The 18,590-nt window shown below is 58.0% G+C and overlaps 5 protein-coding genes across 5 annotated transcripts; 2 read left to right on the forward strand and 3 right to left on the reverse strand.

Annotated features, from left to right (window-relative positions):
* Nucleotides 1–446: 446 nt before the first annotated feature.
* Nucleotides 447–1,809, reverse strand: B0I36DRAFT_130121 (uncharacterized protein). The gene has a single exon (XM_046148194.1). It carries the CDS (start codon nucleotides 1,670–1,672, stop codon nucleotides 851–853), a length of 822 nt encoding a protein of 273 aa, XP_046011566.1. The 5' UTR covers nucleotides 1,673–1,809; the 3' UTR covers nucleotides 447–850.
* A 1,451-nt stretch (nucleotides 1,810–3,260) lies between these two features.
* Nucleotides 3,261–4,676, forward strand: B0I36DRAFT_245380 (uncharacterized protein; the record flags this gene model as incomplete). Its single annotated transcript, XM_046150152.1, has 2 exons — nucleotides 3,261–4,277; nucleotides 4,332–4,676. The coding sequence occupies 2 exons, from the start codon at nucleotides 3,261–3,263 to the stop codon at nucleotides 4,674–4,676; spliced, it is 1,362 nt and encodes a 453-aa protein (XP_046011567.1).
* Nucleotides 4,677–7,201: 2,525 nt separating this feature from the next.
* Nucleotides 7,202–11,066, forward strand: B0I36DRAFT_130134 (uncharacterized protein). Its single transcript, XM_046148195.1, has 4 exons — nucleotides 7,202–7,883; nucleotides 7,965–7,987; nucleotides 8,044–8,590; nucleotides 8,645–11,066. The coding sequence occupies exons 1-4, from the start codon at nucleotides 7,275–7,277 to the stop codon at nucleotides 10,721–10,723; spliced, it is 3,258 nt and encodes a 1,085-aa protein (XP_046011568.1). The 5' UTR covers nucleotides 7,202–7,274; the 3' UTR covers nucleotides 10,724–11,066.
* Nucleotides 11,067–11,484: 418 nt separating this feature from the next.
* B0I36DRAFT_363846 (major facilitator superfamily domain-containing protein) lies at nucleotides 11,485–13,044 on the reverse strand (the record flags this gene model as incomplete). The annotated part of the gene is made up of 2 exons (XM_046158879.1): nucleotides 11,485–12,489; nucleotides 12,577–13,044. 2 exons carry the CDS (start codon nucleotides 13,042–13,044, stop codon nucleotides 11,485–11,487), a joined length of 1,473 nt encoding a protein of 490 aa, XP_046011569.1.
* A 3,184-nt stretch (nucleotides 13,045–16,228) lies between these two features.
* On the reverse strand, nucleotides 16,229–17,629 carry B0I36DRAFT_245867 (mitochondrial biogenesis AIM24-domain-containing protein; the record flags this gene model as incomplete). Its single annotated transcript, XM_046150190.1, has 3 exons — nucleotides 16,229–17,143; nucleotides 17,224–17,342; nucleotides 17,434–17,629. 3 exons carry the CDS (start codon nucleotides 17,627–17,629, stop codon nucleotides 16,229–16,231), a joined length of 1,230 nt encoding a protein of 409 aa, XP_046011570.1.
* Nucleotides 17,630–18,590: the final 961 nt, after the last annotated feature.

The raw sequence follows: 18,590 nt of genomic DNA on the forward strand, positions 1-18,590 counted from the left end.
CGCGAGAAGAAGCAGAACAGGAGGCGCATCGCGATCAACTAAAAAAAAAAAAAGAAGCGATGGGGTCTACGAGACACCACCACCGGGCTCAACCTCCTTCCCTTGCCTTCCTTCCTCACCTCCCTCCCCTCACTCTCTCCGAAAAGCTCCTGCCAGACAAAAAATGGACACAATTCCCTCTGAATTGTTCCGCTCTCTCCTCAGCTTCTCATTTTGGTTTTCTACGCACACACGAGACCCGAACCGAGTCGCTTATAAGACGAGCCCATTACAGTCTTTCGGGTTCTGGGGGGTTAATGAATGATACCCCGTAATCACTTCGCCGCAGCAGCCCAATGTCCGAGGCACATTGAAACAAAAGCATTCCTTGTAATATAGTTCTACGGAGCAACAGTCTCCTTCTCATTCTTTTCTGGCATAGTTCATGACAGCGATCTCTATTCAAGATAATACAAGTCACGTTATCAAACTTTTAAATCTGTCTGGCTTTTGTGAAAATGACTGTTTTGCGCCGGGAGGGGGGGCACAGAGAAAGGTAGGCTGAGTCTACAATAGCTTCAATTCCCCTCTCCCCAGATCTGTGCTCTCATCTGCCTTGAGTCGTGCGTAAAACTTCCTCTCACGGAGGCGAAAAGTCAGGATTGCGCGGCACAACGTCCGTAGACTGTAACTTTTGATAACTTTCTCAAAGCATGGAGCCGTTCACCTTGGTACCCAGAGCAGACGCAAAGTCACGAGTCCAAGGGGAAAAACACGTCACGAACTTGATAACAACTGTGCGATTTTGTAGATGTCTGATCCACCACTTCCCTCTGCCCTCTGTCAGCAGGGTAATACTTGAAAGAAGAGCTCAAGGTTCGCCATCTAGTCTCTCCCACCCACTGCGGTCCCTGCCACCAATCCCAGGTTTAGCCCCAGCGACGACACCCGTGGTTGCATCGCCGCCGCCGCCGCCCAGCCGGGACACCGCGTGATAGATCTGCTGGTGCCGATCGAGCTGCCGCGGGGACCAGTGCTCGTAGTCCCCCGAGCCATAGTAGCGGGGCTTCTTCTTCGTCTCGGTTTGACCCTGCATCGCCCGCGGCCAGGTCATGCTTGGGGAAGCACGGATGTTGCTGCTGCTATTGCTATTGCTGGTGGTGGTATTGTTGTTGTTGTCTTTCCTGGTGACTTTGCTCACGAGAGCTAGGGCCCTCAGGCGGCGGTCCTGTTTCTGTTGTTGTTGCCTGCCATGGCGTGATGATGGCGGGAAATCCGCCCCCAAGTGCTCTGCATCACTGGCGTCGTCGGCATGGGCGCCGGCGTGCTTGAAAATGCCCGGATGCCGGACGGCCTGCCTCGCCCGCTTGCGCGCGCGCAAGTGGTAGAACAGTGCGATGGAGGACGCAATCAGGACAAGCAGGCCGACACCGACACCGATGCCGATCGCAAACTGGATCGGCGGCCCTGAGGATGATGATGATCTCTGGGTTTCTTGTGTGCTGGGAGGGGATTGGGGGATAGGACCTGGGAATGTCGGAGACGGCGAGGATGAGATTGGCGGGGAGGAAGTAGTTGCTGCGACTGTAGTATTGTCTGACACTGCCCTTGGTGAAGGTGGTGGTGGTGATTCGAGGATCTGGCGTCCTTGGAACTGTACACTGCCGGCTCCGCTGGAGACCATTGCTACCATAAGGGACGCAGCCTGTAGCAAAGAGAACAGGAGCTTGTATTTGTGCGGCCAAGTAGTTGATCCCTCGTGAGACTCTGGGGAACAAACTGGAGATGAGTGATGGATTCCACTTCAGTGAGCCTCAACACAACTTTCGGGGGTCATCGAGATATATTCGTGCCGCCGCCACTGTTAGACCCTGCCTAGCAAGACGCGACCAACAAGTTCGCAGCAATGATGTTGGTTGAGGCTGAGCGAGGCTGTCTACGTCGATGGCCGCTGTATAAGCCTGTTGTTACACGCACGAGAAGGACAGGGAAGCAAGGAATGAACATGTCGAGGTCTCATTGCCAGGCTGTGGGAAGTGGTCGTCGACTGTACTTGACCAGGCACGGCGGCGGCTAACACCTCGTGGCCCGCGAATGAGTCCTGGAATGAGCGACAGCTTGCCATGACCTGGCCTATCGGCCTCCTTCCTCACGGCGCTTACACAATTTGGTTGGCGCATATTGGGATGGGAATGCAAGCACCCGGGCCGGAGCGTCTAGGGCAGAGATGCCATTGGTGCGCGGCGGGCCGGTGGTTGTTGGCCTGTTGAAGGGGATGCGCGCCTAACCAGAGCGGAGCCTGGCACTTAAGCGCCGGGCCAGGGGGCGACTATTAATATGGGGGGTTCTGGAGGTTTGTTTCAGAAACAGTGCCAAGGCGCAGCCACGACGTCCCGGGGCTGTGGCTGGAACACAATCTTTCTTACTTGCTGGATATCTCGGCACATACTCCGTCCACCAGAGATCGCGATACGAGCCCGGCATGGATGGCACGGAGCCACAGTGGAGAGCCAGCAGACGTCACCGGCCAGGCCGGCAGGCAGGCACGCTGGCTGGGCACAATGTGTGCTCAAGACATGTCCTTCACGACCGAGGATGGACACGCTGCGACAAGACACGCTTCTGGCTGTGCCTTGCATGACACTGAGCAGAAACAAGCTGGGGCAGCAGCAAACTGTTTCAGAAGGTCGCCCAGGGAGTTGGGAGTTTGGGAGTGCCAGTGTGCGCCCGCAGAGTACGTAAAGAGCCCCCCGCTGTGCTGGCATGCACCGCCCTACAGGCGCCCCACACCCAGGGCCCAGGACCGCGTCATCGGCCTGTCTCGCTCGTGCAACCCATCGAACCACACAGTTGCACCTGCAGGCAGCAACGAAACAAGCCTCAGCCCGCCGCCCTCCGCAGAGCTGGCCTCGACGCCGGCCCAACTCTATTACCCTCGTCGCAATCCAGCCACTCTCAAAGACGTTGGCAAGCCGTTGTCAGGTCGTTGTTTTGGGCCACGAAACAAAACAGGCTCCCCCACAGTATTCTTACCACACTGGTCCAGTCATCCATCAGCACCCCGCCGATCCTACCACGATTGTTTGCCCTTCCAGCCATGGCCCTTTGAACCCAACCAGGCACATCTAATCGTCTCGCGGTCTGGCGGGTCAGAGCCTCATCGACAGAAAGGCCGCTTTGCAAAGCCGCTTTCCCTGCGCACAGCTCAATCCTCAGCCCACTCCCGCGGTTGCGCCTTCTTGAAACCTCGCTACTGTCGCTCCAAGACACATTCCACCACCATGCTGGCCGCGCCTTCGCGCCCTCTGACCTCGCGGTTGCCCCTGCGCATCGCCGCCGTCGTCTTCGTCCTTTTTGTTCTCCACCAGATATACAGCTTCCACGAAAGGTGGTCTCTCTCCAACGGCAACGTCCTCCCTCGCCTACGTCCGGATGCGACCGAGATCCCCTGCTCAGCCCTTCGTGGGCTAGACGACATCCTCGTCGTCCTGAAGACGGGCGCAAACGAGGCACCGGTTAAGATACCCCGCCACTTCAACACCACACTGCGCTGCGTCAAGCACCACGTCATCTTCTCAGACCTCGCAGAGGAGATTGAAGGCCACCAGATCCTCAACGTCCTGGACGAGGTCGACCCCAGCATCGTCGCCCAGCACCCAGACTTTGAGTACTACCAGCGTCTTCAGCAGCACGGCCGTGACGGCTTCACCGCCGAGGAGCAGGCTCAATGGGCTGCTGCCCAAAACACCCAGGGCGGCCGCGACAGCCCCGGCTGGCGCCTCGACAAGTGGAAGTTCTTGCCGATGGCCGACAAGGCGCTCCGCCATCGGCCCGACGCCAAATGGTACTTCTTTATCGAGGCCGACACGTTTGTGGTCTGGGAGACGGTCCTGGCATGGCTTGCTCAGATCGACCCCAACAAACCCTGGTACCTGGGACAGCAGATGATGATTGGTGATGTCGTTTTCGCGTACGGCGGCTCGGGCTTTGTCATTTCCAACTCTGCCCTGCGCAAGGTGGTTGAACATCGCAACGCAGACCTGAAGCAGTATGACGAGTTCACGGGAAATCACTGGGCTGGCGATTGTATCTTGGGAAAGACGCTCAATGACGCGGGCGTGCCATTGACCTGGGCATTTCCCACGCTTCAGAGTGAGGCACCGCCAGCGCTAGACTTTGCCTCGGGCTTTGGCGGGCCCTCGCGGAAGCCGTGGTGCTACTTTGCCGGCACATATCACCATGTGACCTCCGAGGAGACGGTCGAACTTGGGAACTTTGAGCAAAAATGGAGACAGAAGGTGGGTGTCTCAAAGAAGCCGTTTGACACACCGAGTACTGACGATGTTGCACAGAACACTCGACCTTTCCGCCATGGCGATATTTTCAAGTATGCCATCCGGCCCAATCTCGAATCTGAACGGCATGCCTGGGATAACGCATCGGACAATGGCGGCAATGAGGCCAAGACGGCAGCGGACTGCCGCGTAGTCTGCGATGGCACGCCAGAATGCCTGCAGTGGTCCTTCGTAGAGGGCAAGTGCAAGACGGCCACCTTCATCAAGCTCGGTTACGCGAGCCAAAAGCCCGTTGAGGGGCAATCGCCTGCCGTCTCTGGCTGGATGCTTGACCGTGTGGACACCTTTGTCCTCGCCATGGACTTGAGCTGTGCCACGCAGCCGACATGGGCTTTGCCATGAGACCGCCATTTTTGGGCCTGGAACACGGCCCTCTATTGATCTATCAATATCTTTGCTTGTATCACTACACATCATGTGGTTTGTTCGGTCGGGTCTCACTAGCAGCGCACATAAAAGGAGTTCCGGTTGTCGGCGTCATGTCAGGGTACGGGTTCAGCAATCGAATAACCTAGGGGTTCTTGGGTGATGTAGCGAGCCTTTCTTCGCTTGGGTAGGCGGCGTTCATAGCTATAGTTCCAGCAACTGAACCAGTCGTTCATTGGATACGGGTTGAGGAGAAGGAAGAATTTGCCAGCACCGTCTCGTTCTTGGTGGGCGGTGCCGGCCAGGAACAAGCTCAGGCTATGTCCGGGTCAGAGATGATTTATCAGTCGTGTCACTGCTTTTCCCCGCATCGGGTATCCGCCCGAGAGCAACAGAGCAATGGAGCAATGTACAAGACTGCTGAGACAGGCGGATGTTCCGAATAGGGATTGCCGATGCGGGGAAATGCAGCCTAGGGGTTAAAGAAGCACGGCAGCTTCCTAACGACGATGATGAGAATCCGACTAAAGGCTCCGAGAACGCCCAGTGTGCCATGCTGGTTGCCACGCACCGCGTGAGTTCCTGAGCGAAAAGACGTCTTTGAAAACACGACATAGACATTGGAAAAGTTTCCGTCCACCAAAGACATTTTGACGAGGCCAAGTTTGGCGGACTCGCATCTGATTTGCCCGATTCTACAAGCGACGGGCTTCACGGAGCTCGTTTCAATGGCGTGCCACGCCCGCTTGGAACAAAGGCTCGTCTCCACGTTCAGGCTGCACGGCGAAGTGCGCCTATGCCGAGTCTGGGGTTGTTTGGATCCAGTGGCTGCAAGGATCGCGCCGGGAAATATCCCGAGTGTGCGATGGGCGATCACTTTGTGCGCCCCTCTCTCCCTCCGGCCCGCCTTCCCCCGCGGGCGACGTGGAAACCGGCAAAGGCGCATTTCGTGTGGAGGGCTTTATGGGCCGCACACGGGTTTGTAATATAAATACCTTTTCGGGGAGCCAATTTGCACCGGCGCCCCGAGACGACGGAGAAGGCGATGGCATCCCGCCCAGTCTGTCAAATGAGGTGATGGTCACTTGGAGGGCAAGCTCAACAGCCTTTCGCATGTGGACGTTGCGGAATGTGCACGTCGTGTTAGTGCCATCGTATAGGTTCATAATGGCGCCCCGAGTAGGAGTGTGACGCGGAAGAAGGCGGCTACTGCACTCCAGGATAGACTCGAGAAGGTCTGTGAGCGGTCTGGGGAGAGACCGCTTTCTCAAGCGAGGAGGAGGCGCGGGCCGTGGCTTGACTTCGGGTTGCTTATGGGCAGTGGGAAGTCGAGCAACGACATATAGTATCTACCTTACGAATTGGAGGAGTCTTGCGGTTGGATCTGCGAGGACATGTCTACCTAGGTATGTTGGAAGTACGGTGGTAAATGGCCAGTTGTGATCGGGGCCACGCTCGACTGATACTTCGCAGGAGTAAATGTGCAAGACACCAGAGAACGAAGCGATGCCGTCTAATGGGTATATCTCCCCAGGATCATCCAATACACCTCAGCAGCCCTTCGACGCAAGTTTCCCTACAGGGGTGGTTTGCTGTACGACAGAGTCTCGAAACCGGTTATTCGTTCAGAGCCATCCCGACCTACATGAAATCACGAGTGCTGAGTGCTCCTGCCACTTCATGCGCATCTCCTCTCACAACGACTGCTCATCATTGTCGACACGCTGCGCGTGCTTTGCGGAGGTGGCCTCTTGAATACAACGGGGGTTTGGCTTCTGGAAGTGCCGGGATGGTGGCGCCTCGCCGGCCGGTGCTAGAGTTGGCGGGGCACTGGAGCCAAGTGGGGTCTCCGTGCTTCGGCGCCGGATTACCCACCGGCTTTGGCCGGGCACCCACAAGAAAGTGAACCGACGGAACGCGTGAGTCGTGGGTGCGCATAACCCCCCCGCCGGGCGTTATCGCTGCAAGTGCGTCGTGGCCAATCGCCGTCAATGAATGCATGCAAACAGACACCAACCCGGATTCCGAGACCCCGCTCTGGTGATGGAATCTGGCTCTGTTCCGTGGGTGAGGTCATACTGCAACGTCCCTGGCCCTGGCCCTGCGGGGGTCGCCCTGAGGGGAATCAGCGTGGCAGCCCCGCCGCCGGCGTTGCGGAGTCCTGAGATTGGGGAATCCCAGCGGGGAAACGCAAGAAAGGGGAGGCCTGAGGCCGTCAGTCAGTCACAGGACGGGCATCACACCCCACCAACCGGGCCCTACAGCGCCACGGAGCCGGGGCCTCTCAATGGTGCGTATCCTCCACGATTCAAGAGCCATGCCTGTGCGGTGCTCTTGCTGCCGCGCCAATCTCCTCGACCAGGGCCGACTCCACATCCACATCCCCCTCTGTCTCGTCGACAGTTCTCACATGCCCTCCGAGAGTTCGTCCGGGGGGACCGTGCCGGTTCCTTGGCTTGGGGCCACTCAGAAACATGTCCAAAACTTCGAAAGCCGCGTGCCCACGCGCCCTCTCTTCCCTTCTCCTCATTCCCCTCCCTCTGGCGACGCCAATAGCCTCCAGGACCAGTCGTCATGTCGTTCACACAGAGTCACCCGGCCGGCCAGCCTGACTGGAACAACCTGAGCGTGCTCCACAGGAACACCCTCGAGCCCAGGGCCAACTTCTACATCTACAACTCGGCCAAGGACGCCCTCTCCTACGACGTCCAGAAATCAAAGACACACTGCCTGTCCGGCACCTGGAAGTTCCAGCACTCGCCCAACCCCTTCGAGGCCCCCGAAAGCTTCCACGAGCGCGCCTTTGACGCCTCGGCCTGGCACGATGTCGCCGTCCCCAGCATGTGGCAGCTCGACGGCTTCGGCAAGGGCCCCCACTACACAAACGTCAACTTCCCCATCCCCGTCAACCCGCCCAACGTCCCCTTCGACACCAACGAGACGGGCTCCTACCTGAGGACCTTTACCGTGCCTCAAGAGCTTCGCGACTCGCAGCTCCGCCTCCGCTTCGAGGGCGTCGATGCCGCCTACCACGTCTGGGTAAACGGCACCGAGGTCGGCTACCACCAGGGCTCCAGGAACCCGGCTGAGTTTGACATCTCAAGCCTGGTCGACAAGGACGGCGAGAACACCGTGGCCGTCCGCGTGTACCAGTACTGCGATGCCACGTACATTGAGGATCAGGTAGGCTTATAGTTTTCTGCAAACACGTGGAACTTGGTCACTTTACGGGCATAGGCTAATTGTGACATCTGCGGACTGAAGGATCAATGGAGAATGAGCGGAATGTAAGACTGCCAGAGTCCAAACTAGGGGCCGGCGCACACTAACACAAGGTCAACAGCTACCGCGACGTCTTCCTGATTGGGTTCCCCAACGAGTCTCGCATCGAGGACTTGTTTGTCCAGACCATCCTGGACAAGGAGTACCACAATGCGGACCTCAAGGTCCGCGTCAACACTACCGGCTCCGGCGAGCTCAAGGTCGAGCTCTATGACTCGGCCAAGAGCGCCGTCGTGGCATCAGACACAAAGTCGGCGTCAGGCAGCCAGACCGAGTTTTCCCTCGCCGTCGAGAACCCCGCGAAATGGACGGCCGAGACGCCTAACCTGTACCACCTCGTGGTTTCGCTCAATGGGTCGACCTTCATCGCCCAGAGAGTCGGCTTCAGGCAGGTCGAGATGAAGGACGGCCTCATCAAGGTCAACGGCAAGCGCATCGTGTTCCGGGGCGCCAACCGCCACGAGCACCACCCCAAGTTTGGGCGTGCTGTGCCGTACGAGTTCATGAAGCGCGACTTGCTTCTCATGAAGACGCACAACATCAACGCCATCCGCACGTCGCATCAGCCCAGCGATATCCGACTGTACGACCTGGCTGATGAACTTGGCGTAAGTGACCTCACCACAGCAGACACCATGAGAGTATTTTACTGACAAAGTTAGTTCTGGGTCATGGACGAGGCCGATCTCGAGTGCCACGGCTTCGAGTCCATCTGCGACGCAGCTCTCACGCCTGCGGAGCGAAATCTCCCATTCCGCGAGCGACAGCTTATCACCCGTGAGGCTGCTGCCGAGTGGACAAGCAACAACCCGGAGTGGAAGGAAGCCTATGTCGACCGCGCAATCCAGCTTGTACGTCGCGACCAGCTCCATCCCTCTGTGGTCGTTTGGTCGCTAGGCAACGAGGCGTTCTTCGGCCAGAACCACGTCGCCATGTACGAGTATATCAAGTCCTATGACGACAGCCGGCCGGTCCACTACGAAGCCGACATCCACGCCGACACCGTCGACATGTACTCGCGCATGTACCCCGGTGTCGAGGAGATTGTCGAGTTCGCCAAGGACGAGACCAAGAAGAAGCCGCTCGTGCTGTGCGAGTTTGTGCACGCCATGGGCAACGGCCCCGGAAACATCAAGGAGTACATTGACGCCTTCTACGAGTACCCGACGCTGCAGGGCGGTTTCGTCTGGGAGTGGGCCAACCACGGCCTGCTCACCAAGGACAAGGAGACTGGCGACGAGTTCTTTGCCTACGGCGGCGACTTTGGCGACGAGCCCAACGACGGCAACTTCATCTTTGACGGTGTCCTGTTCTCCGACCACACTCCCAACCCCGGCTTGGTTGAGTTCAAGAAGGCTCTGGAACCTGTCCAGATCATTTCGCAGTCGGCTGACAAGATCACCATTGTCAACCGCTACGACTTCATCGGTGTCGAGCACCTCGAGGCTCAGTACAAGATCCTCGACGACGGCCGGCCCACCGGCCAGGCTGGTGTGCTTGAACTGCCAGCCAAGCTGGGCGCCGGGGAGACTGCCGAGATTGCGCTGCCAAAGTTGACCTCTGAACTCAAGGGCGAGGGCATCCTGCACATCTCCTTCAGACAGAAGGAGGCCACTGCCTCTCTGCCTGCTGGTCACGAGATTGCCTTCGAGGACGTCTCCCTCAATGGCACTAGCTTCCCTCTCACCATCGCCCCTAGTGCCTCGAGTGGCAAGTTGGACGTCCGCCAGGCTTCCTCTGGCAGCCGGCCCATCACCATCTCGACCCCGTCGACTACCTGGACTTTCTCCCCGATCACGGGCCAGCTCAAGTCGTGGGTCAAGAACGGCGTCTCGGTGCTGTCCTCCGCGCCCGTCTTCACGACCTGGCGCTCGCCAACCGACAACGACACCCCGCAGGACGGCTGGGACTGGAAGGAGCGCCTGCTGCACCTGGCCCAGACACGCATGGTCGGCAGCACTGCGGGTTTCGTCTCTGGTAGTGACGCCAACGGCGGCGCCTTCGAGATCAAGGTCCAGCAGCAGTTCAGCCCTCCCGTGCTGAGCTGGCGCATCGACCTCGACGTCACCTACACCTTCTACCCGTCCGGCGCCGTGTCGATCCTCACAAAGGGCAACCCCGTGGGTGAGAACCTGCCCCGGACCCTCCCGCGGATCGGATTCACCATGGAGCTCCCGCCGTCCTTTGGCGCGCCGCCCAAGGCAGCGGCCACCGCCGCGGCCGCCGCCGCCGCTGGCCCCCAGCAGCAGCAGCAGGGCCTCGAGTCCGTCAGCTGGTTCGGCCGCGGACCGGGGGAGAGCTACAGCGACAAGAAGCTCTCGCAGCGCGTCGGGGTATGGGGCGCGCGCGCGGTCGCGGACCTGTGGGTCGAGTACGAGAAGCCGCAGGAGGGCGCGAACCGGACGGACACGCGCTGGCTCAAGCTGTCGTCGCACTCGGACGGCTCCTCGGCCGCGGAGCAGGCGACGACCCTGACGGTCGAGTTCCGCGACGTCGTGGCGGGAAGCAGCAGCAGCGGCGGCAGCAGGAAGCTGTTTGACTTCCAGGCGAGCCATTACCGCGTGCAGGACGTCGACAAGGCCAAGCACCCGCACGACCTGCGCAAGAGGCGCACCGACAATGTCGTGCTGCGGCTCGACGCGGCGCACCACGGCCTGGGCAGCGGGTCGTGCGGGCCTAGGACCCGGGACGAGTACGCGCTGCTCACCAAGGCGTTTGAGTTTGAGATGATGTTGGAGTAGAAGAGACTCTCTCTCTCTCTCTCTCTCTCTCTCTCCAAGAGACACGATGTTGTGGGCCAGGACGAACAAAGGTATACAGTTTAGATCTTGAGGCTCGCAGGTAGAGGGGAAATCAGACAAAACTTGCAAGTCACACCGGTCCAAAATTGGACGAGGGGGGATTTGAAGGTTTCCGCTGTGATATGATGACTTGATGTAATCGTGTTCGCTGGAGAGATAATCGTGTGTGTTCGTCGACCAAGACTGATCCGAATCGCACGGAAGGTCTTTTTGTGAACTTGGACCACCACAAAAGAGTCATGGTTCAGTCCTCTTTGACTGTATGCTACTGTCATTTGCCAGCACGAAAGTCAACACTATTACAAGCTACGACTATGAACAAGGAGGTATGCAGCAGGGACAACAGAAAACTCTGGCATGTATATGACAGCCAAGCTCCAGCAATGTCCAACTCAAAAGTCCCAAGCGACCTGCTCGGCTCAACGATATGCCTTCGTCTAAATGTGCACGGGAAACGTGGGATCAAGAGTGAGCGATGATATCATTCCCCATTTGTCATTGGGGAGGAGAGGAGAGTATGTATGCATTTATGCTCTGTATACAATTTTATAAAAAGGACTCGCTATAGAATTACCCCCGGTCTTTTGCTTGGATCTTAACCTTAGCCACTGCCCTCTTCTTTTTTTCCTTGGGGTTCCAAAGCAGAAGTCAGCGTCAGTATCCCCCGTCTTTTCCACGTCCAAAATCGATTTCTCTCGAAATCAGACCTTCGCAACCTTGAACCCGGCCTGGTTCCACCTGCCCAACGCGAAGGACAGACACCCACACAGCATCGCGATTCCGCAGAACAGCTGCGCCCCGAGATAGCTCCCGCCCTGGCTTGCGATGATTGCGCCGCCAATGGGCGAGCCCGTCAGGCTACCGAGGCTACCGATGGCCCAGGCAATGCCGGTTCGCGTGCCGATCTGCCGGATGTCGCTGATCTGCGCGACGACTGCTGGGGCCAAGGAGATGAAGCCTCCAGACGAGAATCCAAACAGCACGCCGTATACGATGACCGCAGGGGTCGAGTGCGAACCCGGAATCCACACGGCAAGGGTGAAGAGCGCAGAGAGGAACGAGATGAAGACCATGACGTTGTAGCGGCCGAACTTGTCGCCGAGAAACCCGGGGAGGATTCGCCCGGGGATGGATGCGGCGTTGAGGATGGGGATAAGATAAGGCACCAAGGAAGGGGAGACACCGTTCTGCTGGGCCTGCACGATGAGGTAGTTGAAAGGCAGGAACATGCCCCAGAAGAAGAAGAAGTAGCCCGCAATGCAAGTGAGCATGCCGAACTCGGTCAAGGGCTTGGTATAGTCTGACAGAGCAACAGGCTTCCTTGTGGGCGGCAGGCGCGACTTCACCGTCAGGCAGGTGATTGTGCACAGGGCGAGGAAGGTGAAGGACACGATGCGCAGCGCCCAGGGGAAGCCCAGCTGCTCGGTGAGCTTGGTTAACATGATGGGCAGGACCACGCCACCCGCGGAGGATCCCGAAGCGACGATGCCTACCGCCATCGCGCGCTTCTGGAAGAACCACGTCATGGTCGAGTTGAGGGTCGCATTGAAGACGGCGGACGACCCCAGCGAGGAGAGGATGCTCTGCGCCAGGATAAACTGGTAGTACTGGCTTCCCAGAGATGTCATCATCAGAGCAAAGACATAGACGATCGTGCCGGGGATAATGAGGTAGCGCGGGCCAAAATTGTCATAGAGGCGACCCATCTGTGGAAGCAATAACACAAGGGTTAGCATGGGCTTTGTTACACAATGGTCGCTTGGGAAACCGGAAACAGCATATCAAAGACTCACAACCGCTCCAGACCCCGTCATCATAAACACCTGCAGCGACGTGATCCATGTTATTGTCGACAACGAGTAGCCCGCTAGCGGGCCAGAAGAGTAGTGTTGCACGAATACGCCGACACAGTTGATCAGGCCGAACGTGCTGAAGAGCGCACACCAACCGCCTAGCACGCACAACCACGCGTCAAGTCCGCCGTCAGGGAAGTCGGCTGGCTTCATCCCCGGAGGACCTCCGGGCCCTGTGGGCTTCCCTGTAGGTGATGCTGGTGTCGGTGCTGAAGCCGAGTCGCTGCTGCCGGCCGTGCCTGCTTCCTTCTCAATGTCGGCATCGGCGACGGCGCGCGGCTCTGCCCAGAGATTGGCCTCGGTCTCGTTCTCGGGATACTTGGCTGGGTTCATGAGAGGGTCCCGCTTCTGGGGAGTTGGCTGGTGGTCGCCAGCCATGGTGGACGAGTCCGAGTCAGAGCCGGTCATGGTCGTCAGGACAGTATGCTGTTATTTGCTGTATTCGGTGAAAGTGCCGCGTGTGGTAGGGAAAGATTGTATCCCCAAAGCACCGTTGCGTGTGTATATGTAGAAGGGATAAAGGTATCACGGCACAATGGGTAAGTCCCTTGCAAGGCGGGAGCCAAGACTTGGCAGGGACAAGAGCTCAATTGGACTGGTGGATGTTCAGGGGAAGAGTCTATACGATGACGATGTCAGTTGATGGTACCAATGACTATCACCGGCATGGCGCTCAGCCTCGCATCAGTCAGGAGTTTCAGGCCCTTTGACTCGCGGCAATGAAACACAGAGTCGAAAATGTGAAGCAGGAGCAAGCAAGAATAGAAAAAGACTGGGGGGTCATCGAGCCGGGGCACTGGTGGGTATTCCTGCGAGGCCCGTCTTGGATGCCCACTTTCTGTTCCCCCAGGGGGATGGGCAAGCATAGAAGACGGCAACAGCGACGTTCCACTCACACTGTAGGGCTTATCTCCGGCGAAGTACGTTGCAATGAGTGAGTCTGCTGGCTGGCTGGCTCGTCGACAACAGTGCTGGTTTCCGCCTATTGTCGGTGAAGGCTGTGCGGTGTCATGGGTGACGAGGTGATTGTGACGAACTGGACGGTCCTGTTTGGCCGGAGTTCGCAGGCGGTGCCAAGATGATCAGATGCTTTGGTGCTTGGCAGTGAGATGGTCTACGTGCCCTGGAGCGACATGGCTGAGATTGAACTTATATGCCTAGCTGAATTTTTGTTTCTGGGTGAACATGTTGCGCCATAGCCATGACGAGAAACCCAGGCTCGGAGATAGTATGGGCAGGGGCCTGTTTCCGGGCTACGATGGTACATGCTGAACAATCCAGTCGACGATCAGAGTCTAGCCTTGGTCATCTTTGGGCGGCGCGCGCCGGCGGGTGAGCCGCCGAAAGAGTCATTCTTGCAGGAAGCACCACATATCCCACCTCATTCCTAGACGAATAGCGCGCTGCCAGTGTCCATCGTGGAGGGCGCGGGTACGCCCCGGCCGAGCTTGACCGAATTACAGCCAAAGCCAGGCCCAGTGCCTAGGACTGCGGAGGTTGGTATTGCCCGAGGTGGAGCTGGGGTATTACCTCTCAGTAACTAGGTGTCGCTCCAGATTTTTGAGAGCTCGGAGCTAAAGCTGGCGCCCTCGACAACGGCTCTTGTAGCCAAGATCGCGGAGCTAAGGCTCTGCCCTAAGTCTCAGCCGTGGATGGTCAGCCACTGGGAGGGCAGGGTTCGGCGCCTCGCGTCATGGGTTCAATGTGGCCCAGCCTGCTTGGTGAAAGCGCGAAGGGCCGAGGCTTACAAACACCCTTTTTGGTCCTGCCGTTTCGAGCGAGGGATGGCGCATTCTCAACAGGGCGAAATGGTGGTTGAATTGGGGGCGGCAATCGTAATATCTGTCCAGACGTGCTCGCGGGGGTGGGCTGCAAAGCTTCTCCGCGTCACTGACGGTGCCTGGCGAGCGCTGTGCTCTCCGGGAGCATCTCCGGTGGGTTGGGGTACGCGTAGACATTTGAATCTTGACAAGCCCACTTGATTGCAGGCAGGCATGCCCAGGCGATTGGTGATGGATGCCTCAGGCTGGAATATTCGATGCAGTGTAGCGTACGTACGCACCTTACCAGCCCACCTCCTGCCACTTGGAGCCTCGACCACTTCCCTTCAGGGAGTGCAGTCCTCCATCGGTATCCCAGTGGCCAGGCGTCTGCCCTCCTCTCCCACTCTGGAAACGGCATCCCACCACCACATCCCGCCGTTGCGTCCCACCGGCCCCCGTCAGCACAGAGAAGAGATGTGCAATACACCTCTACCCTCCTTGGCGAATGACCCTGTCCGTGCCCCGCCTCGGCGTTATGGATGATGTGGAAGAAGCAAGCACCTACCCAGGGGCATGCCGGTGGGAGCTGAGTGCTGGGCATGCATTGAGATGTACGCAGGTATAGCGCGCGTAGTCAGCCCCTTGCAGCTCAGAGCAGGACTCGGCCTGCAAGTAGTATGTCGCGCCAGACGTATGTGGACATTGCTGTACGCAGTATGCCTTTTGCCTCGATCTCCGAGCCCTGCTGGTGGGGCACGGTAGGCTCGCATTGAGGCTGCCTGCTCAAGGATGCGCTCGGAGACCGGCAGCCCTGACACGTCGTCGAGATGGATGTGCATGGGTCCTGATGACGAGGGCTCGGAGATAAGTCAATCCTGCCTAAAGTATGTGCCTAGGTACCTACATTCGTAGCCACGCGAGGAGCGTATCGGGCAGCATCTCACCAACATAGCTTATCAGATCCTCTGGTCGAATACGTGTTTCTGAACTCCGCTACTTTGACACCGGCCAAGAGGCGAGATTGAGTAGATTCCCTCGAGTCGTTTTCCAAGTCTCGCAGGACAAAAAGAGTGCCATCGTTGGCAATTGAAGCTGGCCAGCATTCCCTTCCTCGTACACAACCAACCCGTTTATGCCTGGATACCTATTTGCCCCTCTCGTGACAGAGATTCCCACCCAGTCTCTGCACATTTCGCTGCAAAAGATCCGTGGACCAGCTGTACAGGAATGATGCTCCGCCGAGTTATCAGAGGCCCCCATGTCAAGCAGATACTCTGTGGGCCACACCGCCCAGCTGACACATCAGGCCTTGCCAGCAAGAGGATATACAAGGGACTCATCTCACGGCCTGGTCTTCAAGCTCCTCTGCCTCAGCCTTTGATCTGTGCTTACAAATCCCATGTACAGCATGACCGCAGGGTTAGACAACGGGGGGTCATGACACGCTCAAACCACGCTCCTCGGCAAGCCGCAAACTAGAGAGACAGTGGTATGGCCATTCTTGTGTTTTTGTAACTCTTAAAAGGATGAGTTCGCCTGGCCGACTTGGTCGTGTAGGGAATTCCTGGTGATTCATAATCTGTCCCGATCCAAATGTACAGCATGTCCACAAAAGAGAAGGATGTGGTTTCATGATTCGCGCCTCTACTGATGGTCTAGAAACGGCCATGGTTTTGTCAGTGACAAAACACCTGCACCAAGTTTCCACACACCTTTGCAGGACCTGTCGCGACTTGACCTATTGCGTCTTCTTGTATGATGTTGATACAGCTTCGCCCAAATATGATAGACCCCAAGCACTAGACTTAAGAATAGCGTTACACAGATGTCTACGGCTTCGTCGCACCCTGCTTCAGATCCTTGCCCTCCTCGATAGCCACCTTGCCATCCTGGCCGACGCTCGCGACAGTGATCTTGACAGCCCCGGTGGTGCTCGCCACGCCGCCAGTCGCAGCGGTGACATCGGCGATGCTCTTCGGCGCTTGCGGCACGGCGGCTGTCTTCGGCACCGACACAGCAGACGCCGCCGCCGCATCAGCAGCCTTCACGCCCGCAGGAGGAGCATCGGCAATCTCGTTGACCTCGGCACTGGTCAGGCTGTCCTGCACCCGGACACCGCGGCTCGACATGAGGATCCGCGCAGGGCCCTGGAACTGCAGGAACAGCCGGTCGCCCCAGATCGAGCGTCGTGCGACCGTGCGCAGGTTGTACAGGGCGCGCGCGAGGTACTGGTATGCCTGCGACGTGCGCAGCTGCTGGATGAACTGCACGTCGCTGAACCACGTGCTCACGGTGGCGGGCACCTGCAGGTTGATGCGGCTCGAGCTCTTGAAGCGGAACGGCTGCGGCACGTGGCGGCCGATGGTGTACGCCACGACGTGGGACGGGTGGGCGACAAAATCCTCGCCCTCGGACAAGGTGAGCTCGTAGATGTGGCCCGGCGCAGTGAGCGCGACGAGGCCGCGGCCCGTGAGCTCCGAGGAGCCCCAGTGTGCGATCGAGAGGCTGCGCTGTATCCGCGGGGTCACGGCGAGAGTGTGGCCGGTCCACGCGAGCAAGGCGTTGCGTTGGGCGATCATCCAGTCGGTCGTGCCGTCCAGTTGGAGGACCTGGAAGGTCGTCGTTGGGGATTTCGTGCCAATGAGTGCGGTAATCGGCGTCGTCGAGGTGATGCGCTGGTAGAGGAATGGGACGCCGAGTGCGGCTCTCTTGAGTGGCGAGAGTATGGACAGTGTTGATTGTGCCTATTGTGCGGAATCAGTAATTCGTCCTTGTCAAGCAGATATGCGCACCCATGGTACAAGAGCTCAGACAAGGTCCATACATTTTCAGGCTTGCCCGACACGGCGACCAATGTACCTCGACGCGTAAAGAGTCTCTGGGAAGCCGACAGCGTGACCGAGAGAAGCGAGTATGGCGTCCCGAGAACTTCGAACCGAGCGTCTGCCAGAACCGCGCAATTCCACAGTTAGCTCTCTGCAAGTTGGTAAATCCTAAGGCGCCAATCGTGGCCCATAGACGCGACGCAACTCACCGGCAACATTCTTCTGTGAATCACCTGGCGTCCCGAAGACATCCTGCCCAAGCCGCGGCGTGTCGCTCGTGGGCGTCGAGGTGATCTGTATCGCCCTGCATTGTCGGCATACGAAACTGCTCCCCCTTGGCAACGCTGAGATAAGTCCCAACCGTCGGGTTGTCCGGACCAAGCCTCCCGCCGGAGCAGTGCGCATGATGTTCGTGATGCGGCCTTTGGCGTCTAGGTAGAACGAGGGACGGGGCGCTTCGAGTGCGCAGTCGACCGGATGTGAGGCTGCTCCACTGCGACTGTCGACGGTGAGCACTGAGACACTTTCGCCAGTAAGCCGTTTTGGCGATCAATTGGTGTTGAGAGATTTGCTGCAGCGAGACTTGGAGAGCTGTGCTCGGCCAGGCTCTCGCAATGACGTGCAAGCTTAGCTCCGGGAATTTCCTCGACAGCTTCGCGGCACCGGGAGCTTTCGTGGCCCGCTGTCCCGCGCGATAAGGCTCTTATCGCGGGGCTTCTGAGGGGAACGGGCTGCAGCAAGCTCTCGGCGGCGGGTTGTTGTGACTTCAATCCCATCTTGATTGGATCATCGTTGTACTTCCTGATGTTAGAAGCACATTGTCACCAATCTGGGCAGCTAGTTCTGATGTCAAAATCACGGAGCCAAACTCCTCAGCAACATGACGTGCTGTCTGCACGGGTAACCATGTGTGTAAGCCGATGAGCTGCTCAGAGATAGCGGCATGTGCCAACAATGAACTGCCAAGCATGACTTGCACCGCTTGAATTCATACTTTGTTTAGAAAAACTAATAAAAAAAAGCCCATGAGCCACTACCTCTAAATTGCAGCATTGAGAGCTGCCCTGGAACTGGTTGCCCGCGTGATGCGTTCATTTTGGCGCCTGTAACTCTTCTCTAGCAAAGGAATTAACATGACGAGCCTAGCAGAACTCAATTACAACCTCCATACCTACATCACAAATCGCCAGGCCCTCTCCGCGGTCGCAAGCCTTCCATAGGCTTTTGCTACATGATCCAACCGTCCTGGCGAGATGGAGAAGAGCAGTTAGACGAGCTTCATGCACGTGACACAAACGGTTTTGCAGTCGAGGCTACTTGTTCTGGGCGCAGAGCAAGGAAGTGTTCTATCGTACGTTCAGAACAA

The sequence above is a fragment of the Microdochium trichocladiopsis genome, assembly GCF_020744255.1.
Source record: "Microdochium trichocladiopsis strain MPI-CAGE-CH-0230 chromosome Unknown B0I36scaffold_6, whole genome shotgun sequence".
Lineage (NCBI taxonomy): Eukaryota > Fungi > Ascomycota > Sordariomycetes > Xylariales > Microdochiaceae > Microdochium > Microdochium trichocladiopsis.

Coding starts and splice junctions, on each gene's coding strand:
- B0I36DRAFT_130134 (XM_046148195.1), top strand. CDS start 7,275: ATGTCGTTCACACAGAGTCACCCGGCCGGCCAGCCTGACTGGAACAAC. Junction 7,884..7,964: donor CCACGTACATTGAGGATCAG/GTAGGCTTATAG, acceptor TGCGGACTGAAG/GATCAATGGAGAATGAGCGG. Junction 7,988..8,043: donor CAATGGAGAATGAGCGGAAT/GTAAGACTGCCA, acceptor CAAGGTCAACAG/CTACCGCGACGTCTTCCTGA.
- B0I36DRAFT_130121 (XM_046148194.1), bottom strand. CDS start 1,672: ATGGTAGCAATGGTCTCCAGCGGAGCCGGCAGTGTACAGTTCCAAGGA.